Source organism: Botryllus schlosseri, chromosome 7 (genome assembly GCF_051294905.1).
Source record: "Botryllus schlosseri isolate E-star chromosome 7, Bs_hap1, whole genome shotgun sequence".
Lineage (NCBI taxonomy): Eukaryota > Metazoa > Chordata > Ascidiacea > Stolidobranchia > Styelidae > Botryllus > Botryllus schlosseri.
The window spans coordinates 3491206-3517548 of record NC_137242.1 but is presented as its reverse complement, the minus strand read 5'-3'; the positions used below and the strand labels follow the sequence as shown (position 1 = coordinate 3517548).

The following is a 26343-nucleotide window of genomic DNA, read 5'->3' as shown; positions in this document are numbered from 1 at the left end:
GAGGTACTTGATTCATTACCCCATTATGTTTTTACTACAATCCTTAAAAGAAGGGGGGGCGACAGACCTAAGTACATTTTTAAAAAGGCGCTGGAGGGAAAAAAGGTTAAGAACCACTGTTTTACAGCTTGTGAAGCACACACAGATTAAGCAGTCAGTTGAGCAGATCCACTTGAGTTGGTGCTGCGAGTAAGCGAAGCTCATATGGGGACTTTGAAAAATTAGAACTACTTATTACTGGCACCCTCTGGTGCTGCGATTATCAAGCTTGCGTTCATACCTCCAATTCGCGTTGAAGTCCGTTTTCTTGATCAACACTTCGTTCAACTTCTGCTGCAGAACGATGACGTCCGTGTGTTTGAACGCCTCTGTGATGTCAGCAAGTAGCTTTTTGCTCGAAATAGGTTTCTGGTCACCTGTGGGAAGATCCAGTTTTAACAGACAGAATCCATATTTGTCTACCTTGCAAGTCGATAACTATGGCGATTTTTTTCGACATGTCAAATTTTGTCAGGTCAAACTTTGTCAAATTTGTTCACAAAGATGAAATATTTTAGACCTCTGCATTCCATTTGTATCGTAGATTTCGCACTGTCGGTGAACTTATCATTTGACATTCTACAGCTTGTAGCCTACTTTATATGCCCATCGCTGTGGACGGTCCATTGTCTGCTCATTGTGAATTATAAACGGTCAAATGAAACAAATAGGTTGACATGGTGTAATGGTCAACGTATCGCAATATCCTAACTGAAGCAAGACTGCTTGAGCATTGCATGGTTCTTACATCAAGAGGGGCATGATGAAAAATTGTGATGTGGACAGCATTTTCAGAATGAAGCAACACGCTGTGTCGCCAGCAGCGTACGCACAACTTCACTGTTGTCAGCCAACAACTGTTTCTGTTGAACGTTCTTCCTCCATTATTGGCAAGCTACTTAGTAAGAACAGACACTTTCTACCCGAGAATGTAGGAAAGTATCTTTCGTTGCACTACAGCAAATTTTAATTATTTCTACTATAATACGTAATGTACCTACTGGAATTCTTCGTAGTGCCGGATTTCGTTGAAATACTAGTTTTTTCCATGTAAAAATTTGTCAGTTTTTAAGTCAAAAACGTGTTTTCAGGAAAAATTACTTCGTATGGACGGACAGTTAACCAGAAATGAAGATAAGTAGTACAATTCTAACATTATGTGCGAAAACACCCAATTTGTACACGTGAGGTCAAAATTCAGCTTTTTGGGACAAAAAAAGTTCAAATTTTTATTTTTTAGGTCAAAATCTTCCATTTTTAGGTAAAAAATTGCTCTATCAGTAACAAAAACGCAGTTTGGTGAAATGTGATATGTAGATAAGCAAGGTATAGACGGGAGGCTCTGTATCGCAGAGTCATCAAAGATGAGCCACCAAGCCAGGAGCGTCTTACTACAGAAGTCGTCAGGGTTGTAATGACTCGAGTCATTTTTTCAAATGCGTAAAATGACTCGACTCGAGTCAATTTTTGTATGGTCTCGACTTGTACTCAAGCCATTGTGCCTGACTTGAACCAAGACTAGCACGGCTAGACAGACATGTTCTTGTAACTTTGAAGAATAGTAAAGTCACCACGTTATTGGTTTTCGTCTATCAGTCTTGATACTTGGAAAATGGGGCCAGAAACTGAAGAAAATTATGATATTATGAATGCGAGCCATTCTCAAAAACTGAACAGCGCGCATAATGACTTGGACTAGGACTCGAGTCAAATCACTATGACTCGGACTCGACCATCTACTCATTGACTTTGACTCGATGGTAAATTGAAAAACACTTGATTTGAATGAGTCAAAACTATAAAAGTGCGATTGACTTGCGACTCGGTGGCAACCCTGTTCAAAAATCCGATATCGGTCTGGCTTTGACATGCGTACGTTTGCTTACCAGTGGCGTCCTTGTATGGATTCAGTCCTCTCGTTGTAAAGCTCACGGCTTTGTGCCAAGACAGTCGGTTGTACATGGACATCGTGTGTTCGATTTGCGCCGATTTCGGAATGCAATTGGACGGTAGGATGAGGTCTTTTTCGAGAAAATCGACCATGTTCCTGCCCGGATTCATCTGCACCTGGAGACGGGAAATTTCAAGATTCACTAGCTGCAGATATGCTTTCTGATCTCTTGCATTATTGGTCTCAATTACCTCATAGCATGGTGATGTTGATTAGGGTCTGACTTATTAGACAGATCTGGTAAGTGACAACAAAGTAGGTTACCCAAGCGGTTTTGTTTCCAGACTGCTTCTACTTTTTAGGCAAAACTTGTTACAGTTTACAATTTGGATTTTGAAAAGGCGAAATGAATATGCCTCGTATTTGTGAATGAAATCTCACGGTAACTCAATATATTTTCGAAGATCGTAGGTATCTGTGGTGTAAATTTTCGTTAACTAAGATACATCTCGCACTTAAGTAGCCACCTCTGATAGGGTTACCATATTTTGGAAATCTTAAAATAGGAGACTTCTTCAAAATTTTCAGACTTACAATACCGGAGAAAAATCCTGAAAAAATGGTAAATTTTTCCCACTTCGTTGACTAAAAAAGAAAGATCATCTTTCCGAAATACCCGTCGGAACGTTATCGAGTACTGATTTCCTATATTTCAGCCGAATTTTACCCTATACTAGGGCTACCATACGTCTTCTTTTAAGAGGATTTGTCCTCTTTTTTGAAAGCGTCCACGGAGGACGCCCTTTTGTCCTCTTTTTTGAGAATGTAGGTCCAATTTACGGCCAAATTCGACTGAGATGCCGTAAATCAGCAACGAAGTAACGCTCAGGTGGGTATTTCGGGCGCTGAGCCGGAGATGACTTGTTTTTAGTCAACCACTTGAAAATGTGAGGGAAAAACTGTATTTTGGGCGCCGAGCGGGAAAGTTGACCTTTTTTCTTGTTTTTAGTCAACCGACCACGAAGTGAGAAAAATTTACCATTTTTTCAGGATTTTCCACCGGTTTTGCAAGTGTGAAAATTTGGATAAAGTGACCTCTTTTCAGATTTTCAAAACATGGTAACCCTACCCTATACTTACCTTGTCCGAGTCCAAGTCGTTGGGTTGACTGTGGAGTTTCCAGATAAAATCTTGTTAAACCCACTTTTACAACTCTGTTTGGTGATATCGAATGGTCCGCATTTATAATATACTAATTTTCCTCGCTTTTAATAGTTTCCGGTCGCATTTTCAAGTACCAGTACCAATAGACGATGTCCCAATAGGGTGGCTATACTTTACTACTCTTCGAAATTGCAATGAAACGTCGCTCTTGGCCGTCTGAGTCTCGAGTCATATGACTTGGTCCGAGTCATACGTAATGACTCGAGTCCAAGTCGAGTCAATACAAAGATTGACTCAAGTCGAGTCATTTCCGTATTTTGAGAAAATGACTCGAGTTATGACTCGAATCATTACAACCCTGCCACTTGGTTTTGTAGTTTTGGCAATTTGTAATTGATTTGAAATTACTCGAGTAAAAACTACACAGCTACTTTGTGCTACTTACTCGGGTGACTTTACTTCATTTTTGAGTTACGTCTACTCAAGTAGCAATACTTACTACTTTGACCACCTGATCACAGTTCAGTGGCTGTAACATCCAATGATAGATATGTTAACGTTAAAATATTTACCTTCGCAAGAAAAGTAATCGCTTGAGCCAAAGTACGTACGCCTTCGCACACGTCTGCTGATGTGACGGCCGACACCATCTGATCCAAATCTTGTGCGATTCTGCCGGGAAGCACGACCTAGAGAACAGGAAAAGTGGTTATCAAATGGGACTTGAAATTAAACTCAAGTGGTGAAAGTTGGTTGGTGTGCTTTAGATATACGGTCATAAAGTTTGCAGCGACTGGCTATTAACAAAATAGACAGTTATAACATAGATTATTGCTAGGGCAAGATTTTGCAACTTTTTTACAGCTTCCGGCGGCTTCCTAAATACTCGGAAGATATGTAGAATGCTGTTTCAAGTTGTTTGAAGGAATCTTATAGTGCAACTTTTTGCAACTTTTGTCCATTTGGTTAAATTCTAACTAGTGGAAGCGAAGTTATTGGCGTCGAAAAATTTGGATTTGAATAAAATAGTATTTACAGTGGGCACCACTATAATAAATAATTAAAGAGTTGGTCACCGTAAATACTATTTTATTCGTAATCCAAATTTGTCGACGGCAATAACGGAATTGAACCAAATTTGGTGAACATCGTTTCTATACATATCCTAACACTTTCATGCGGTGAACAGAAAATTTTCAAATTTCTCGTTATTTATTTTTATATAATTAATAGAAACTTTCTTCTCCTGTAGCAGTGCGGCTAGTGGTTGGAATTGAACCAAATTTGGTGTGTAGGCTTAAATTAGATAACCTAACAATTTTATCGAGCAGCCAGTACGATTTGAGAAAAAAAATCATTTTTGAAGAGCCCTAACGAGCACCCTTGTGTAAGATTGTAGTTTTACAATCTCAAGCATAAGACTTGTGTTTTGACTTGGATGCGGACAAGCGATACACATACTCAACGACCGTTTGATTGCTGACAAGATACCGTAAAACGACAGCTGCTGCCCAGACTCACTGCTTGCTGGTTCAGGTTGTGTACGTAGCGCGCAAAAATGCAAAAATATAAGTGGAGACAAAGCAATACGCACTTGCGCGGTGTTTTCTAGCACCTTGTCCCAGTCGTTTCCGATGCCGACGTCCTGCGGGTACTGCATCAAAGGCAGACTCTGTAAAAGAAATCTAAACGTTCCTGTCTAAAATCAGGTAAGAAGAATGAGAGACGTTACCCGCTTCGCAATCAGTTTTCGGTACATCACAAAATTCTCTCGGACCTGAAACAGTATTGATATTCACAAATTGAGGTAGCAGCAAACCGTTTTGGAGTGTCGCAGATATTAACATCACTCGAGAAGTGCATACCAGTGTTGGGAACAAATCATCGCTTGCCAAACCAGGTGTCCAGAATGTGCACGATAATTCAGATTCGAGTCACCGCACATATCAGAAACGCTGAGTCAAGACATTTCTGCATAGTGACTTAGTTAAGTCAAGCCATGTGAAAAAGGTGACTTAAGCTGTCAGAACACTGGTGCATATCCAAACTGCTTACCCGACTCACCTGCTGCAAAATTATGACGTTGAGATGTCATTATTGTTCGTCACATGTGATTAATTCCCATATGACACCCGCAAAATATGAATAAACTCAAATAAATTTGACCGCACTACTATGTCTGACATTGATTCATATTCTAAATTGTCCTGTGTTAAAAAAATCTTCGAAAGTTTCTTTACTTGATAAAAGAATGCCTAGACTTCTCAAGCCTAGCATTGAACTGAAATTTATTGTCGACATCATAGCAAACACCTGTTTCTCAAGCGCGCTGACGTTGTAAGATATGTGATGGTGCCGGCCCTTGTCTCTCGTAATGTCGTACTTGGTGTGCATTTGAATCAACGGCAGAAGGTCGGCGTGTGTGTCGATTTGAACGTAGTCGGAGTGGTATAGTTCCACGACTTTACATTCGTGAATGCTGAAATATAAAGGAAACGTTTCAAATCACCTGTGTGATAGATATTTCATGGTTTGAAGACGGAGATGGCCGAAGCAGACAACGTTGGTACTCTGTAGAAGTAATGCCATGAATTTCTATTAACTTGCAATTACAAGTAGCGAATACCTAGATTACTTTCAGGGCCTTGAGGTCGGGCTGAAGAACCATTAATAAAATAAAAAATACTACCGCAAGGCCACAACGTATCAGTATCACGGGTAAATATATAAAGAAGAATATCTCAAATTCAACTGTCAACCCCATGGAATTGCTAAGTTGTCTAAAAAACGATACTTAACAATAATTGCTCACTTCACACCGGTAGAAGCGAAGTTATCGCAGTTGAATATTTTTGATTCTCAAAATTAGCCTGGACAGTGGGTAATCCCAGAATTATTACTCGAATAACTTCGCTTCCACGGGTTGGAATTGCGTCAAATTTGTTTCGTATTGTTTTTGTCGACAACTCAACAATTTGTTGATAGTGAAATTTGAAAAAATGCTTCCGATTTTTATAATAAATTCAAAATTTTAAAACTCCTACGCGTCGACGCCTACCAGTTGGAATCGAGTCAAAAATTGGGTGTACAGACCCCGTCGTGCGTTTTGCATGACGAAAAAGGTATTTCGTGCCAGACTTTCCGTCGAACATAATAATTTACGCGTGCGCCTTTTAAAAACATTTCCGATAATCGAGTTACTCGCGGAGCGGCGCCGAGCTCGTCAACCCCCATCAAATTATGCTTGAAAGTGTACAAAGGGCTGTTAAAAAAAAACTTTTCCTTCAGATTTCACTGGCTACTTGATAAAATTGTTAGGTTAGTTAAAAAACGCTGCACACCAACTTTGGCTCAATTCCAACCAGTAGAAGCGAGATTTGTGCAATAGTAAGTTTTGAATTCATCTTGAAAAATAAAAAATAAAAATTTCAAAATTGTTCAGTCAACCCCATAAAATTGTTAGGCTGTCAGTAGAGATGATGCACACCAAATGTGGGTCAATTCCAACCACTAGAAGCGAAGTTACTGCAGTAGACAAATTTGGATTTGAATAAAATAGCATTTACGGTGAAAAACTCCTTTAAGTTATTCATTATAAAATCATGGAATTAGAAATTCTTCTACTGCAACAACTTCGCTTCTAGTGGTTGGAATTGAGCCAAATTTGGTGTGCATCATCTCTACTGACAGCCTAACAATTTTATGGGGTCGACAGAAAATATTTGGAATTTTATTTCTTTATTTTTTAATAATAAATTCAAAACTTTCTGCTGCAAGAATCTTGCTTCTACTGGTTGGAATTGAGCCAAAACCCGACATATGGTAATCGACCCACATACCCGATGACCCACATACCCGATTCCGCCCGGGCCTGCTTGTGATCCTAATTTAAGTACCTGTCGTCTCCCTCGAGCACTTGCTTGCATTCGGTCAAAAAGTCGTTTTGAAGATCGATGAGATGCTCCGCCAGCAATTTAGCGCACAGTCCCTTGCCCCTGGCGCTGGGCAACACCACGGAAATCGGGCTTAATATCGAAACGGGTTCCAGATACTCCAGGACGCGTTCGTGCAACGAGTATTTCGCCCGTAACGCAGGGCATAGCTGAAAAGCAACGACAGATTAACACAGTCGTTCTCAAACCGGGTTCCACTGCCCTTTTGAGGTATGCATGATAATTTTCGGGAACCACAAACACCTTTCAAAAAAAAAAAGAAAGAAAAAATGTGGGATATCAAAATTTTCAGGTCCCAAATTATTACGTAAATCAACATGAAGTAGCCCAGTCACATTCACTCGATTTCAAAAGCGATTTGGTTTCACTAGATTGCTTGATTTTATAATGTGTACAATTTTACATAGATCAGTAAACTGTATTTTAATCTAGAGGTGTGCAACCTGTGGGTGCAGGACTAGGTATAGGTTGATTGCCTATTGCCTTTTTGGGGGGTGGGGTGTGAATTTGAACGGGCTGTATGTGATTGACAATATTTTTTAGTTTGCTTTGTTTTGAGTATGTCGCTGTCATGTTTTTTACAACTTGCATTGCTACTATTGTACCTTATTCTAAATTTGTTGTTTCCATTGTTACAATACAAATTCCGCGGTTTGTGATTTTGATTGTTACGTCGCGCTGTGCCGTGTTGGTTTCATTTTTGAATCTGTCTGTAAAGAGGAAACCATCATCAATCTCGATGATATTTTGGTTGCTCTGTCGAAAGCGGAACCAAACATACCCGCCTGGTTACAGAGGAGCCGTTGCACCCGTCACATTCATACCGCAGAACCTAATGTGGTGTTTAGCGTTATTCTTTTTTTGTTAATTTCGAGAAACACTGTCTTTAGATCTTGTAAATTAGTACCACTGACCTTATTCCAAATTGTGATGTAATCGTCCATATATTTCCTGTAGGGTTGGCCGCCGTCGTTTTCAAAATTCTTCAAAGTTATCTTTTCGGCGTCATCCATGTCGATGTTGTTCTGATATCTGAAAATTTCAATGAAATCGATTTAGTCCTAAAACGCGTAGAAGACGTAAGCTGAAGTAAGTGTAATAAATTTGTTCCGAGTAGCGCATTTGTTGACACCATTTTTAGACATAGCCTCGCACATCTTCCAAGTGCACGCATAATCACTGGTTCTCAAGACATGTCAAATATAATCCATCAGGAAGCAGACAATGGTATTGGGACAGTGAACGCTCGTGGCCCTGGAACTCCCACAATCAGCCTCGAATTTTTCATTGTTATGGAGATTGGCATTGGGACGCAACAATGCTGAACAATGCTGTCTGGCACTTTTTCTCTTGAGCTACTCTCTCGTTTCGCCAGACAGCATTGTCCCAATGCCAATCTCCATAACAATGAAAAATTCGAGGCTGATTGTGGGAGTTCCAGGGCCACGAGCGGAATAAAATTTATATTATCGTAATCAGTGCAGAGCCCGCTTTCGATTGATACCTGTTTTACCAAATTTAATGCACGGCAAGCCGGTCAAAAATGACTGTCAAATTGCCTTGAGCCAAATGGAAATCGTGACGTGGTACAATTTCGCCGAGGCGTGACATTTGCTTGTGTCGACACCATATAGGACACTATGCTAATACTACAGCAGGTGAGATTTCATACCAACAGAAATACTTATTTGCTGACCACTCCTCATAACGGCAGACCTGTACTACATTCACGAATGTAATGCACATATTCAAATGACAACGTACTTATCGATGAGAGCAGACTGAAGTAGCAGCACCGACTCCAGATATTTCAGCATGCCGAGATTTGTAGTTTTCATAATGATCTTGAGAATACCTACAAGAAAATGGTAATAACTGGATTAACTTTAATTGCAAAGGAGGGACGACCCATAGTTAATAATAGTTTTGAGAACAGTCGGGTCCCAAGCACAAGTGTAGAACTAGGGCTGTTCAAAAAAAATTCTTCCGATTTCACTGGCTACGTGATAAATTGTTAGGTTGGCGAAAACAACGCTGCACACCAACTTTGGTTCAATTCCAACCAGTAGAAGCGATTTTCTTGCTGTAGACAATTTTGAATTTATCATTAAAAAATAAAATTTCTGTCAACCCCATAAAATTGTTAGGCTGCCAGTAGAGATGATGCACACCAAATTTGGTTTAATTCTAACCACCAGAAGCGAAGTTATTGCAGTAGAAAAATTTGGATTTGAATAAAATAGTATTTACGGTGGCTAACTCTTTAATTACTTATTATAAAATCATGGAATTCGAAATGTTTCTACTGCAATAACTTCGCTTCTAGTGGTTGGAATTGAGCCAAATTTGGTGTGCATCATCTCTACCGACAGCCCAAAAATTTTATGGGGTTGACAGAAAAATTTTGAAATTTTATTTTATAATGATAAATTCAAAACTTTCTACCGCAAGAAAATCGCTTCTACTGGTTGGAATTGAGCCAAACTTGGTGTGCCGTGTTGTTTTTACCAACCTAACAACTTTATCACATAGCCAGTGAAATCTGAAGAAAAAGGTTCTATTTTTAACAGACTGGTGTAGTACTCTCAAGCCCTCGTAGGCGGAATTGCTGTTACCGGCCCAGCTTGCATTAAACTCACTATTCTAAACAGCTTCTTGGAGGTACAGAACTTCAATATACAATTGAATGGTATATTCATATTGAAATGAACCCGAATATTTTCGGCTGACACTCGTCAGGGGTAATCGTCAGCACACTCACTGTTCTCGACGTCCCAGCGGTCCTCCAAGACTTGCAGCAGATGAGACGAGTCCGGCCTTCGAATGTGCAGCCACAGTAATGGGTCCGTCCATTTGAAATTGGACTTGCCAGATTTCCCGGTGAATTCCAGTTCGTGCGCCAGTCTTGATAACAGACGTGAGCAAAAAATTAATATGCTCGTGTTTTGGGAAGTGAGCTTTTCGTTTGTAAAATTGTGTCTAGGAGTCAGGGTTGTAACCAAGTCACAAGGCTCCGAGTCACAAGTCAATCTCACTATTATAGATTTGACTCGAGTCAAGTCGAGTCATTTTCAATTCGCCACCGAGTCAAGTCCGAGTCCAAGTCAGCGAGCATTGGCTTGAGTCCGAGTCATGGTATCGTGACTCGAGTCCGAGTCCAAGTCATTGTGTTAACTGCTCAGTTTCCAGTCAAAATCTTGTTAAACCCACTTTGTATAACTCTGTGTGGTGATATCGAATTGTTTGCATTTATAATATACTAATTTTCCTCACTTTTAGCAGTTTCTGGTCGCATTTTCAAGTACCAGTACCGATAGACGAAATCCCAATAGTGTGGTTACTTTACTATTCTTCGAAATTACAATGAAAAGTCGGTCTTGGCCGTCTGAGTCTCGAGACATATGACTTGGTTCGAGTCATGCGCAATGGCTCGAGTCCAAGTCGAATCAGTACACAGATTGACTCGACTCGAGTCGAGTCATTTCCGTATTTTGAGAAAATGACTCGAGTCACCCGAAAATCGTGACTCGAGTCGGACTCGAGTCATTACAACCCTGCTAGGAGTCTAGTAAGATTTGCAAATCTGAACATACTTGTACAAAGCCTTGACGTTTTTCTGTTCGGCGTTGCTGATTATAGCCGCGGAATCGGCAACGGTTTTATCAAGTTTTTGGAACGCCGGCGTGAGATACTGCTGTCGAAATGCTTGTTCCCAGTTTTTACGACTCTGCATGCTGGACCAATCGGGAAACGCGTTTGTTTTCTGCAAAATTTTCATGGTCAAGAACATAAATTCAATTATAAGCGGAAGCAGTGATTTCCAAGACATCTTCAAACCAATTACACGTTACTAATTCGACCGATACTATCAAATCATGGTAGAGCGTTTCACCATAAACACGCAGTCTGCCCACGCCTACCGCCCTGCCTTCTCCACATTCCCCTTCATCCATATCAAGGGAGAAATGTACGTACCTTTCTTTTCATCGTCAACACGATATCATACAACACCAGTATCGCCTCATCCATGTTACGGCCCAATGCATTCGCGAAGGCATCTAAATTTTTTAGCAATTCTCCAAGAAGATAATTTGCCGCGTTTTCCTCCGTGCCGACATGGACCATTCTAAAAAATGAGGAAATTTTGATGAAAAAACTATGGTGGCTGTTTTCACTGTGTGACATAACCCTGCTATCCTGGCATGCTCGTGTCAAATTTACTTACAAAAAATCTAGAAAATTACCATGGAATTAACAGAGCATGATTTGGAAATCATATGTGCTTCTGATTTGGATACATCAAACCAAAGGCTGTAAGCAAACCGACTTTTATCACTTGAGTTGTCACTACTTCGATTTCTACTCAAGCAGTTTTCTTGGGCTACTTCCCAGCCTACTTTACAGTGTCTCAGGTAAAAATTCTACAGTTTTATGAGTTTTAGACATAACTAGGCCGAGAAGACTCACTTAGAAACCACTTCAAATAGCTTATGTCCATTCTACACATTTTGAGAGAATTCAGTTTCCGTAAAGTTTTAATTTTACTGTCCAAGCTAAACTTTGAAACAACGTGACAAACATAACCACGTTCAAGGTATGGCTGAAAAAATGCAAATTTACTAAAACTTAATTTTCTCAAAATTTACAAAATGGAAGAAGTACTTTAATTACACAGCAACTATTTCGACATATAATCGAGCAGAAATTTACAGTGTAACTTCTATGATTCTACCCAAACTCGAGTTCGAACGTTGACTACTCAATGATAATACACTTCTTACCTTGCGACGGTGACAGGGTCATTCTGCAATCCAACCAGCATACACGCATGAACCAACGTATGCACTACGGCCGCTCCTTGCTTCGAAATCCTATCCGAAGCTTCCACCACCGCGTTACCCCCAGCGTTCAACAAGTACCCCGCCTGGCTCCATTCCTCTTGCCCTTGATACCTCTGATTGCCCGCTGCGGCGCGGTGGTTCTGACCACCGATAGTAGCCCCACAGTCCGGGCACCGCGCGGTTTCCATAGGCTGACGGCATTCGCCAACCGCGTACAGATGCCCGTTGGGGCACGTGTACATCATGCTGTTGCGTTGCGTGCGCATATCTTCCGGAATACTGTATATCGCGCTTTCTGGCATTCCGGGAAGGAATGAATTTTCTACTGATCGGGGATTTGACAGCATTAGTGCAAAGCCAGCTGTTGCTATGTTGCCATCGGTAACAGCGTAGACAATCGTAGTCACGAGTTGGAATACAGTGTGAATTTGAGTTTCAGTTAAATCATCGCTTTTTCGAATCGAAGGCAGAAATTTTGAAAATATCGTACCAGCAGTGTACAAAAATGATGGATTTTTCGGCAAATTCTCGGTAACTTTCGAGTTGAAGTCGTCTTTTTCAGCGTTGTCTTTGTCGTAAATCACCGCTATACTTGCAAAAATTTTGATGCTATTTTGGGTCATATTTACCATCGAACGCGCGCACTCACAAACTTGCTCTTTTTCAGGGATTTTGTACATTTTCGTGACTTCCGACACGTACTCATTCCCTAGCAGCACCCAACGGTCTGTCTTTTCGTTGTCCCTGTCCTTATCCAAAGACACGGGCACCAGACTTTCGAAATTATCGTTAGACCTCATTTGGTAAAACCAGTCGCTGCCGAAAACATGAAAAGCAGATTTGACGAGGAACTTTTTCAATGCGGAAACCCCGCTGTCGTCCGACATGCCCACGCGTATCAGATCCGATAGAAACAAGTCCGTTTTCGCGTTCACGTCGTCGTCGAGCTTTACTTTCTTGAAAATATCCTGTATCCGACAAGCCGCCTCCGTCAGACAGCACCTGACTTCAGCCGCGGCACGCAGCATCTCCAATTTCAACCCTTCCGTCTCGTTTTCCGAAGCCAATCTCTTGTAAGAAGTATCAAAGAGACACCGCCAACGTTCTAGCTCTTCCACAGGTCCTGCCGAATCACCGTTAACATCAGAAATCGCTTGGTCTTGAAAGCATTTCAAAATCACACACACGACGGTTTCCATTTCGTCGCGTGTAACGCTTGCCAGTTTATTTTCAAGAACATCCTTCGTGATTTCAGAACAGTTATCGAGCAAAATTCTCAACGTACAAGTTCTAAAATTAACGTTTAAATCAACCGCGGTCAGATCGATCTCAAGTTCTTTGCCTACCGGGCTTTGAAGCACGATCTGCGACGCAAGACTGTCCACCATTTTACGAGTCATGTCGGGCGGAGATTTTTCTGAGAACTTGAAGCAAAAGCGGGCCACGTATTCCACGAAAAAGGACGTACAGTTAGATTCGAATCGTTTTAATTCTGCAGTCTGACCATCGTCTAGGACCGCGGGCGATAAGCAGTAACCGTGCGGGATCTCTTTGTTACATTTCGGACACCGCCAGGCTCCTTCGAAAGCCATCAGCAACCTACGAACGCAGTCTTCGCAGTTGAAATGCCCGCACGGTAGTTTAACCGGGGTATTGATGCTTTTACGGCATATCGAGCACATCGGATCCTGCCAGTCGATCAACAGTTTGTTATACAGCTCCTGGCGAGCGTGCTTCAAAACGTTCAACGTGATTTTTAACACTTCGAAAGTGGTCGCGTCGCCGCGATTTGAATATCTCCATAAGAAATGCGCTTTAGTGGAAATAAGGCTGAGATAGTCACGGAAAAATCCGCTTTTCGTATCATCTGGAATCATGTGGTCGAGAAACAGACACACAAATTCAACCGGACCCCATTTTTGATCTATTGAGGCTTTATCGACGGTCCTATCGATGCGATACCTCAATTGTTTGTACAATGTTTTAGCAGATATCGCGTCTCGTTTCCACCTTAAACACTCGTCCGAATCTTTCATTTTTTCGGCTGATTCTGCCAGTATTTTGAGCAGTTCTCTGAACGCGAATACGTGAATGTTTCTCACGTTGTCATTACGCGACCAGTTTACTAGCTCGAGCAAATCTGGAAAGAGGCGTAATATGTCTGAAAATACTTTTAGATTATCGGACATCGACTGGTAGCACACGAAAACGATCGGACATTCATCTCCCTCATTGAAATTTTTGGAATTATTGTATCGTTCCATCGATAACTGCCGAATAATATCAGTCACAAGGACAATCTCTTTTTCCGAACCTGACTTAGCCACGTACGCGTACTCTACTAAATCAGCGGTGTAGCACTCGATGAAATTACAAATGCCAGCAGCGACACTAGCTTTTCCGACGATATCGCAAAAATCAGATTTTCGATAAAACGAAAACAACGCCTGGACCAAATTGGTGGAATTCTGCTCGTTCAAAGTGTCCCACTGGTCGCGCAGGAATTTGTGGATCAAAAAGCTAAACGGGATCCGGCACGGCACCGTGACTTTATGATGGGGCTGTTCTGTAATCACAAACTCGAGCCCGCGTCCGATAGACGACCAGGACAGCTGCAACACTTTGAACACGCCAATCCACATTTCGGCCACCCAAGAGTGGTCCGACGTCAGCAGGTCTAAATTGTTCTGCCTGTCCGCGACACTGATAACGTAAGCTATCAAACGTGACAGTCTTGCTTTCAAACTGAGCCACAGTGTCTTCCGAAAAGTCCCGGCTTCTTGAAGGTTTTCGCGGCTGCAAGCTTCGGCCACTGTCCACGGTCTAGTCGCGTACAGCACCTGTCCGTCCTCGGAATACAGTCGGACTAGTTTAGCGACAAGAACTTTACGAAAATCCTCCCCAATCAGGGCCGAGTCACCAAAAAGAGTTGATATTATCGCGATACGTTTAAGATACCTCCCACTATCGCTGTGCCGGCTTTGTACCCTGGACACTGCGTCACAGACGCAATCATTCAACAAAGCCTTGATATCGACCAATTTTCCGGGGCAGTTTTCGTCCTGACCACTGTCGCCTGACTTCAAAACGTCAACGATAGTCTTTTTGTAAAAAAAACTAGCAGGACGCATTGACTTTTCAGACGGACGCAACTCGTCCACGTACACAATCTTATTGTCGGCAGCGTGTTGTAAAGATAGAGTATCTGAAATCAAAGCGCTGTTCCCTTCACGCTCTGCCGAAAGCAGAATAGCGACTATCATGTTTTTCACGCCACGCTTATCAACGCGTGCTTTTAATTTGTTTTTGAGGCTGAATTTTGCGCATTCAACCAAACGCCCGCGTCTTTGCGCCTGCGCGCATTGTATCAGCAACACGCTTTTCCCAGTGGTGCCTCCGGAAGTTTTTTTCAAAAACCTGTCCAACTCTTTGTTGTAGTCCCGTTCCGTTTGGAATTGTTCTAGAGATAACAACGTGACTGATGCATCTCTGCCTAATCTTGCCTCGATTTCAGACCGATCATTCTCCGATAACACGTTAGAGTACGATACAATTTCCGTAATAAAACTACCGTCAGATTCAGGAGTGTTACGTAACAGAGATAGTAAATCGTCATGAGTTTGCTGACGTAGATAAAACTTTTGGATATCTTCACACTGTCCGCCGATATTTGACTCTTCAAGTCGAAACACAGCATCCATTGACGCAGACTCGAGGAGAATATTGCGCAACTGGTCCTCGGAATTTCCGTTTGAGAGCACAATCGAACACACGGTGTCGGAATGATACCCAGAGAAAGCGTCTTTTCCTCGGAAATCCGCGACTTTACGAAACTTATCGACCCATTCTTCTAAAGATGTGGCAGTCGCGGTTTGCTCGGCGGACAGCAAGCTTTTGGAATCCAAATGGTGCTTTTCAAGTCTGTTTATCAACGGGATCGGGTACCGCGCGTACACGACCTCTTTTTGCTCGACCACGATAAGCCGAAATTCCGGGGCTACCCTGCATTTCACCCTGTGCCCACCTAGTCCCAAGTCAACGTACCTCTGCCCGCCGAAAGTCACGTAATGCTGATTCAAAGCATCGTAAAGAGACTCGTGTATCTCAGTCATATTTAACAGCACGACTGATTTCCCGGTTTCCATGTACGCCTTGATTTTGTTGATGTTTCTACACACGTCCGTGTATTTATGATCGCCCGGGAAGCTCGAACCGAATATGATCTGAATTTGACTACTTGATTTTTCGACACACAGTTGAAGCAAGCTTGCGGCCGAAACTTGGTTAGTCAGCAGGAGAAGATACCTGCTCTCTTTCTCACTCAAATTATCGGATATTACGTTCCGAAGGGGAACTGTGGGTGACATGATCTCGTTGTACAAATGCTGAATATTTTGACGGAAAACCTCGAAAAGAGAACGCTTTCCTCCGCTGAAATTGCGATGTATCGCCATAGTGACATCACAAACTGTTAACTCTGCGGATTTACATTTCGCGTGCAGCATTTTGATAAGACCGTAGTGGTCTCGCAGTCCGAAATACTCTACGTCTTGGTCTTCGTAGACTTTCATGTACGATTCCGTGAGCTTATTCAGCAGTTCCAGGTTTTCATTGATCTTACTTTTCTGATTACGGAAAATGCCCTTTGCCGTTTTTTTCAAGTCGTCTCTGGTCGGTTTGCTGCGGTTTACGAAAATGCCGCGGTTCATCTTGGCCGGGTCCAGGGCCCAGTTTGATATGCCTATGAATCCGACTCTAGGGCCGGACGCTTGGCCGATGCCGCTGCCTTCCAGCAACGGGTGTAGTACCTGGATAGGAATGTCTCGGGTAAAAAATGTAATGCAAGACTTGGGCTGAGCACAATGATTGGAGTGCTCGAATTGGAATTGAGTATTAATCGTAACAATTCGAGTCGAGTAAGGAGGTTACATTATCAACAAGATGCTTTTCCTAACGTGGAAGCCTTGACACCTCGGCTGGTAGTATCACAGCAAGTAAACATGTAGTAAAACCCGACACACGTTAGCAGAAATGGCATTTTTGTTAACACGTGATAACTGGGGCGATTTTTTTTGACAAAAATTTTGACGGAATTGTAGCGTTAGGTGATAAAATTGTCTGTAAAGTCAGAATTTTTTTGCAACCTGCAAGTCGTTTGTAACGTAGATGTTTGCACTGTAGGTGAACTTATCGTTTGACATCTTGCGGCCTACTTTATAGGCCTACCGTTGTAGACGGCCCATTATCTGCTCGTTGTGAATCATAAACGGTCAAATGAAACAAATAGTTTGAAATGGTGTTATGCTCGACGTACCGCAATATCCCAACTGAAGCAAGACTGTGTGGGCAATGCACGGTTCTTATGTCACGAAGCGCATGATGAAAAATTGTGATGTAGACACCATTGCCGGAACGGTTTGTCTTCAGTCTTCAGTGTTGTCAGCCAACAACTGCTGCTGTTGAACGTACCTTCTCCATTCCTGGCAAGGTACTTAGTGAGGACAGACATTTTCTACCCGAGAATGTATGAAAAGTGTCTTTCGTGGTACTACAACGAATTTTAATTATTTCTACCAGTACAGGAATTCTTTAAAGGTCCAGATTTCGTTAAAATAAAGTTTTTTCAGTCAGTTTTCAAGTCACAAAAACGTTTTTTTCAGGCCAAACTACTCTGTAAGGACAGACAGTTCCAACCAGAAATAAAGATAAGTTGTAAAATTCTAACGTTATTTGCGAAAACATCTAATTTACATACGTCAGGGCAAAAGTTTTCTTTTGTGTAATTAGATCGTCACCTTAAGCGGCATGTTAGGCGAGTCCTCGGCCAGTCCGATTTCATCCAGCACCACCACCGACGAATATGCATCTGGGTCTTGCTTGGCTTGAAGCTGACCGCATTGCTTGAAGACGGTTTCGATGCCGATCGCGTCGGTCAGAGCGCTGCACTGGTACGAAATGATGTGGATCTGGAAAGAAATAACACATTCAGAATATAAATATAGAAATAAACACAATATTGTGTTCGTTTCTGTGGCGTTCAATGTTGTTACACTCGAGATTTGAATATCCCGCAACGAAGGGTGTCGGCTCGAAAAGCTCCGGGTTCTAATTTTATTTATGAATATATTATCAAAATGAATATGTTCCATGAGATCTGTACACTTTTCTTCGGACGCGAGGAAACGGAAACCAGTTATTTCGCACTTGGGGAATTCAACACTTGGCGCCCCTAATCTTAGTCCTAACCTTACCCCTATAACAAAGCGAAGAGTGCCACATTCACCAATTCACAATTCACGCTCACATAGAATAAGGCTGGGCATAGTGTTTTGAGTCGAGTAATGATAGAAGATTTTCTTGATTACTGAAACTATACGTTTCTTGACAACATATCAACGGGAATTATAATTTCGCATGCAAAACATGCATGGTAGTAAAACTGACATGACATTGTAGCACCGATCAACCCATAGCGTCTCTGAGGTAGTAATCTACCAAGAGCATTGTCACAGAGAGCGATGAAATAGATATTGTGGAATAAATACCAAATCATACTTTATGTCATGTAGAACTGTAGAATATTGTTTTTGGTCGCGTAAAAGGTTCGAATTTGAACTATCCGCATGATTCATTCTATTGTGACATCATCATGATCGATACTCGAGTCCTCGATTCAAAGCCTAACACTTCATAATCGAATCACTCAGGTACTCAGGGGCCCAGCCCCAATATTCAATGAAACATTCGTTTGCAAATATATTATTACAATAATGATATATCGCTTTCATAACGGTATTTACATTTCCAATGTTTAATTCACCAAGTGACCAAGGAAACTAGTTGAACGAGCTCGAGTGCCGCGAGTTCATAACCAACTAACCTGCTTCAATTGCTTACACAGAGCCGAGTGCGACAAAGCCCCTCTCATATTGTCGCCCACAATCGTTTTCGCCAACGATTTCGAAGTCCCCGGCTTTCCGATCAGAAACAACGGTATCCTCATGTCGGCGCACACGGCCATCATGAAAGCGTTCTCCTGCAACGCGTCGTTAAGCGCTATGTTATCCTCCGTCTTCATGTCCCGCAGAAAAACAGCCTGCGCCGCTAAAATCTCCTCGCGAATGTGCACGTCGGATACGTACAGTCCTTCTTCGTCCTCGCTGAAAGCTTCCGAGATACGTTCGCGGAATCTTCGGCGGTCTCCCAAAGACGCGTGGTAGCACACGCCGACGGTTTGGATGAGAGTGCGTAGCTCGTCGGAAGTATGCGGCGGCACGTCGGTCATACGCGAGTATCTCTGCTTGATTTCTCTTTCTATTTCGGGGTAGAGAGTTTCGCGGCGGCGGTAGAACCATTCGTACACGACGATGCAGCGTTCCACGTCGCGTAAGCTCACGTACCTGCGAGGAGTGAAACAAAGTAGTCAATTGAAGATAATCTTGGAGGTATATAACTTCTGTATACAATTAAATAGCATACTTATATTGAAGTAAACCCTCAATGTTTTCGGCTGACACACTGAGAGTGCTGTTGATTTTCAATAAACAATGCTGCCTTAATTCTCTGTTATGTGCTGACGATCACCCCTGACGAGTGTCAGCCGATAATATTCGTAGCGTTTTAAATTTATACTCATGTAAAAGTATTAGAAGTGACACTTGGAGGCAAAAATCTTCAATATAGAATTGAATAATATATTGATATTGAAATAAACAAGAACATATTCGGTTGACACTAGTCTGGGTTAATCGCCAGAAACTTGGAGACATCTCAAAAGGACTTTATGCATCAACAATCGTATCACCGAATATGGCCAGCATGAAACATTCGAATAATCGAAGCAAACAAATGCCTGGGTTCGATGTACTGGTTTTAAATCAGTGGTTCTCAACCTTTTTTACCTTGTGGACCGGTGTAACATCAAAATAAGTGCTGTGAACTGGTGTATCTTCAAAATTAAAAATTCACCCAAACTGCAATTAACCCCGATTTGTTGTGCATCGTTTTTTCGGACAACCTAACAACTTCATTGGGTAGTTTTTATTTTTATTAAATAAATTCAAAACTCTTTTCTAATATAGAAACGCCACTATAGGTTGGAATTGAGCCAAAATTGGAGTGCAGCATTTTTTGGGTAGCCTAAAAATTTTATCAAGTGGTCAGTGCAATTTGAAAACAAAACATTTTTGAACCGAAACGTTGTTCCACATCAAAATCCACCCTCTCAATACACACACAGACGTACCTGCATTCATCCGGCCGCGAACGCATGTATTTCTGCGCTGCGCACAAGATAACATTGAACATCCTCATAGCGGCGCTATCTAGCCCGAGTTTTTCCCCAAGCTTCATCGTCATTTGCTGCACGTAAATTTTTTCCGCCTCCGCGCCGAGCTGTCCGAAATCCCACACGAAAGGCTGCATGCTGGGAGGCAAGGCCACCACCCTGTACACCAAAGTGCGTATGGGCACGTTGCCGAACAAATGCGTGGTGTCGCAAGTTTTGACACGGTATCCTAGTCCCGAATCTTCCAGCTTTTGGATCGCTTCCGAAGATAATTGCTTGTAAGGATTGCAAGCGGCCACTATCTTCAAATTGTGATGCTGAAAAGATTCTCCATCTACAGTGACATCACACATTACTTCTTTCAAAGCGTAAATCGCTTCTGTAGTGTTAGCTTCGTCGTAAAACAAAACAGTACCGAAATTTTCGATCGAATGCGCCATTGCGCAAGCGTCCTGTACGCTACGATAAATATCATCCACCGTTACACCACCGTGTATTTTTAGCGTCACCATACTCTGTGTCAGCCCTGGGTCTCTCCCTGCTTTCAACTTGCTGATAAAATCTACCATCCTAGTTTTTCCACATCCAGTTTCACCCATAACAATAACCGGTATTTGACATCGAAATCTCATGTACACTGCCAATATTTTGAGGACATTATCGGTGGTCAGCTTGTAGGTAGGGTCAGGGTCGAAAGCCGGTTCAACGCCCATCACTTGGCATATCGTTTCGAGTTTTTTCTCTCTCGTAAAAGTGTCGAAGTTTAGATCTAAAGACACGCCCTGTGTTTTCAACCCTTGTACTAGATGTGGAGATATTATCGACGGCACTACCGTTTCTCCGTTTTTATCGAGAAGATTTCCGTCGTCGCTGATGTTAACGTTGATGAAAGTCAGTGAAGCGCGGTCTTCGTTAAAAAACATATACGGATGGGCCGACTCTTCCCATTTTCTCCGAAATCGGTAGAGTCGCGCGTCCTGGGTGTCAGGATCGGCGTGAGTCCGCGCCGCGCTCTCGTCTGATATAACAAGAGATGGCGTAGCGAAATCTTGGGACATTCGAATCATGAAATCTATGGCGAACGGCCGCAGTCCGCGCAGTATGTCGCCCGTGACCCGGCGGTCGCAGAAGATTGAGTTTTCGCAGTCGCGGAGTTGCACGTTCAGGAAGCTGGCGAAGTGACGCAGCTGAGCCCAGGACGGGTCTGGAGCGCAGCAGTGCTTCAGGAGGACCTGAAGGCAGTGCTTGTGGGTCCCTGAAAATGCAGAAACGGAGTCGATGAGACGTGAAACTTATCTTGTGTCTGGGCGCAACACGATAAAATTGGCGAAAATCTCAAGAAATTCCATGTCCAAGTGTAGCTATGGTTGGTACATCTGCTCAATGAAATGCTGTGAAGGTTTTGAAATGCGCCTTGAGCTAGATGCTATGTCTTTAGACACTCGCTGCTATGACGACACCTACGATTTTAAATGCGTCGTTGTTATGAATCTTGTCGTTTTTAATGCCATGCTATTACGACGATTGCCATTTTGACCGCCCTACTATTCTCACACGAGCTATTTTCAAAGTAAGCCAAAAATAACATAGCTCAAGGTTGGGGGAACAACTTGAACCAGATTAATGCTGAAGAAAGTGCACGTTTTTCAGGGTGACGAACTAGATATTGGCCAGGGTTGTAATGACTCGATTCCCGCTCGAGTCGCGAATTTTTGGTGACTCGATTCGACTCAATCTGTGTATTGATTCGACTAGACTCAAGTCATTGCGCATGACTTGAACCAATTCATTTGAGTCGAGGCTCAGACAGCCAAGACCGACATTTCAAGGTAATTTTGAAGAATACGAAAGTTACTACACTGTTACTATATTGTCTATTAGTACTGGTACTTGAAAATGCGACCAAAACTGTTAAAAGTGAGTAAAATTAATATATTAGGAGCGCGAAGTATTCGGTATCACCGAGCATAGTTGGAAAAGGTAGGCTTAACAGGACTTTAACACGAAACTGAACAGTCAACACAATGACTTGGACTTGGACTCGGACTTGACTCGGATCAAAAGTTTTGCAGTGAAATTGACTTGTAACTCGGAACCTTGTGACTTGGTTACAACCCTGATATTGCCTGTATTGCCCGAAGATGACTTGTACGTCTACCTGAACAGCTTTTGAACTGAGATCACTATAACAGCATTTTGCCAACGCATGCGCACCATTTTAATGAGTGCCGTAGTGGGTAACACACCTGCAGGTTTCGTATATCGAAAATCGTCCAAATCTCCCTTTCTCACGTCGTACAGAGTGAGATATTGAAACGGGCGTTGATACGTTTCGGAACGAAATTCTTTTTCGTCCATGCCGACAAAGTGGTCGTTCTCGTCCGATTCCAGGTTTTCGAGTATCTTCCTGGGCGGGGAACAGCTTACGAACGGCAGCAGCTTCAGGATATGGCGGGAGGAAAAGATCTCCTGTAAAGGAACAATTATGGTAAACAACAATATGAATTGATGTAATAGCGCGACCAGACGTTGTGCGGTTGGAGTGCAGGGTTGTAATGACTCTAGTTATCGCGATTGTTAGGTGACTCGATTTGACTCGAGTCACTTTTTCATATGCGTAAAATTATTCGACTCATGTCAAATTTTGTATTGACTCGACTTGTACTCGAGTCATTGCGCATGACTCAAACCGAGTCATATGACTCGACAGACATAAGACAGACATTTCATTGAAGCTTAGAAGATTGGTAAAGTCGCCACAATATCGCTATTTCGTCTATCAGTCCTGATACTTGGAAAATAGGGCCAGAAACTGTTAAGACCGAGGAATATTACTATATTATGAATGCGAGCTATTCTATATCACTCGAGCTGAGTTGAAAAAAGTGGGTTGGACCAGATTGAACTGAAACCGAACAGCGAACCTAATGACTTGTACTCGGACTCGAGTCAACACGCTATGATCAGATTTGTAATGTGGTGGATTTTTGTTCGACAATAATTTCTAGATACATTTTTAGACCTACTTGGAACAGGAGAGATTCCGTCAAGAGCTCGCAAATCACACCACCCGTACAAAAGAGGTCTTACTTTTTCACGATGGTCACCAAGCGTCACTTCAATCATGTAGAGCTGGTGAGGGTCTTTCTTCCAGACGTAACCATTGCTATCTTGAAGAGACCCGAGCACCAACAAGTTGAACACGAACGATTCGATACCTTTTTCGACCTGCACAACAGACGTGTTTAGGGTCATCCGAAAATATTCGACTTCATTTTCAATACGAATATAGTGTTCATGGGTATGTAGAAGTTTTGTACCTCAAGGAGCATCTTCGGATTTGGAAATGTTTGTAAATTCAAGTATTTGAAGAGCTTCTTGGAGGTAAAGAACTTCTATATTCAATTAAGTTTTTACTGGTATGGATTATCTGCGGAAGGAAATTTTGGTATCAAATGATCTCAAATCTTGATCAAACTTGGCTCGATACCAGAGGCAGGCGTGTTCTACCTGGTAGAATGATAGAATTTTGAGTCAGAGTCTTAGTTATCTACTTATGATTTGTTTTCTGAAAAAAATTCGAAAACTCGGTACCGTATATGTGTCAAATCCACTTTCGGGTGATTTTTTTCTGCGTAATTGAAAATTTCAAGTATTCTACTAGGTGCTTAGGGGTCCATAGACACTAAATAAATCATTGTGTGGAGTTGATAAGCATTCCTTGAAGAGACAGACTTTCCAACATGACAAGAGTTCGATTTGAAAATCTCTCCCCCAATTTGGGCCGAAGGATATATCTCCCCCAATTTGGGCCGAAGAATATATTTTGAAAAACCAAAATTTACACAGAATATGGAGTATGGTACAACGAACTCACACACCAAGTTTCAAGAGGCTAGGCTGTATTGTTTGGAAAATATAGCAATTTTAAATTTTCAGTAACATATCTGTACCTTCCCCCCTTAAATAGAATATTCATATTGAAATAAACCTCGTGATTTCAGCTAACACTCGTCAGTGGTAATCGTCAGCTACTAGTAGAGTATTGAAAAGCAACATTGTACATCAACAAACCTATCACTAAATATGAAGTAATTGGCATAAAATTTGAATACTTGAGATGAAGAGATCGCTTAAGCTAAATATACTATTGTTATATGGTACACAAACTCTCTCTGTTGGCGCAAACTAGGTTGGTATATTTTGACTAAAGTTGACTTCAAGACACACAAACGAAAGTGTGTGCAGCCTTTTCCGGCGGTGATGTGTTTCGATATGAATATATATTAAATTCAAGTGTAAATTTCATATCACAAATAAAAATCGTGTGGATACTCACGGCTGGTGTCAAGTCAATGTGTACAATCAGCGGAGTGTCGGTGACGTTTTGGTTTCTGATTGGTCGCAGCAATCGTTCCACGACGTAATCGGTATCGATGGCTCTCTCCAATAACCGTACTGTTGTTTTGCGGCATTTCGTTTTGAGGTTTTCACACGTACGTTGTACGTACAGCGATTTACCTGAATAAAAAACAAATAATCAAATCGGCAACATCAATTCGCCAGCCTATTGCCAGACGTGGTCTGTATTGAAATACTTCTACTCTTGCGGATTTCTCCTGTTAGTAGATTTTGCCGAATTGGATTACTTGCTCAGTAATTATGTTTTCAGACTACTTTTCAGGCAAAATAAAGTTTCTACAGATATATTTGAGCTTGGTATCAGAAACTGGAGGTGGTCAGTAACGAATTATTTCCACTTTTCCAGAGTAGCTTGTGCCTAATTGCACAACCTCGACCTTCTCTGCATGTTTCAATGTGCTTTCAAGGCTGTTTCAGACAAGCTGTCCAGCTGGGTTCAACACCATCTTAATGCGGTTTATATCAGGGTTGTAACCAAGTCACATAGCTCCGAGTCGCAAGTCAATCTCACTTTTATAGTTTTGACTCAAGTCAAGTCGAGTCCTTTTCAATTCACCACCGAGTCAAGTCCGAGTCCAAGTCATCGAGCAGAGGGTCGAGTCCGAGACATGGTATTATGACTCGAGTCCGAGTCCAAGTCATGGTGTTAACCGCTCAGTTTCCAATTAAAGTCTTGCTAAACCCACTTTTTATAACTCTGTTCGGTGATATCGAATACTTCGCATTTCTAATATGCTAATTTTCCTCAATTTAAGCAGTTTCTGGTCGCATTTTCAAGTACCTGTACCAATAGACGAAATCCCAAGAGTGTGGTTACTTTACTTCTCTTCGAAATAACAATGAAATGTCGGTCTTGGCCGTCTGAGTCTCGAGTCCTATGACTTGGTTCGAGTCGTGCGCAATGACTCGAGTCCAAGTCAAGTCAATACACGGATTGACTCGAGTCGAGACGAGTCATTTCCGTATTTTCAGAAAATGACTCAAGTCAAGTCGAGTCATCAGAAAATCGTGACCCGAGTCATTACAACCCTGGTTTATATTATAGCCCTGTCCTAATCAGATCATCATGTATCAGTTATTCATCGCTTTCTTAATCAATATTTGCGATTCTTCTATTATTTAGCAGGTTACTGTCACTGACTGCGTTCTTCAATTGCCATTCAACATGTACGCTGAGATTTCAGTTAGTAAAAGCCTGCTAATCTGCAGTCTTTTGTACACCAAATGACACTTACCGACTCCTGACCTCATTGAATTCACGACACGGACTGTTGAATGGTCTTTGTCAGCCCGGGCCGCGCTCGACGTGAGATTGCGCGAAAGCTTGAGATTATTCTTGAGGTAAGTAGCAATGTCTGGATTGCCAGCCATCCATTTGCCTTCGATCAGGAACTGAAAAAAATCGGAATTAAATAAGTGGAATAGGTCCTCGAAAAAGGCATTATATCAATGGAAGAGTATATTCATAATGAAATAAAGCCGAAGAATTTCAGAGGTAATTGTCAGTAGATAGAAAAGAATTGAATATAACATAGTATAGCAACATTGTGTATCAAAACCATGTTATCATCCATTCTCTCCTAGTTGATTACGATCTCCCTTGACGAGTTTCAACCGAAAATCTTTGGGTTTATTTCAATATCCAATATATTATTCAATTGCATCTCCGAGAGTATCTCCGAATAATATCAATCATTAAAAATGTGATAGTTTAACCCGAGGTCAGCCTTTGCAGTTGCAAAGCTG

General features: G+C 41.9%; 1 protein-coding gene across 2 annotated transcripts in view; it reads right to left on the bottom strand.

The window, feature by feature from the left end:
- The window catches only part of LOC145443497 (E3 ubiquitin-protein ligase rnf213-alpha-like), a 64018-nt gene that overhangs the window by 884 nt on the left and 36791 nt on the right, over nt 1-26343 (bottom strand). For both annotated transcript variants that reach the window (XM_080321456.1, XM_080321455.1), the window contains exons 36-55: nt 25833-25989; nt 24515-24696; nt 23266-23403; nt 22422-22644; nt 20134-21430; nt 18769-19288; nt 17684-17854; nt 11829-16696; nt 11023-11173; nt 10641-10810; nt 9809-9951; nt 8812-8902; nt 7962-8079; nt 6991-7196; nt 5408-5573; nt 4827-4871; nt 4689-4766; nt 3667-3783; nt 1926-2106; nt 281-416 (exon numbers count right to left, since the gene is read on the bottom strand). In XM_080321456.1, the coding sequence (XP_080177582.1) occupies nt 281-416; nt 1926-2106; nt 3667-3783; nt 4689-4766; nt 4827-4871; nt 5408-5573; nt 6991-7196; nt 7962-8079; nt 8812-8902; nt 9809-9951; nt 10641-10810; nt 11023-11173; nt 11829-16696; nt 17684-17854; nt 18769-19288; nt 20134-21430; nt 22422-22644; nt 23266-23403; nt 24515-24696; nt 25833-25989 (9158 nt within the window). The remainder of the gene's footprint in view (nt 1-280; nt 417-1925; nt 2107-3666; nt 3784-4688; nt 4767-4826; nt 4872-5407; nt 5574-6990; nt 7197-7961; nt 8080-8811; nt 8903-9808; nt 9952-10640; nt 10811-11022; nt 11174-11828; nt 16697-17683; nt 17855-18768; nt 19289-20133; nt 21431-22421; nt 22645-23265; nt 23404-24514; nt 24697-25832; nt 25990-26343) is intronic.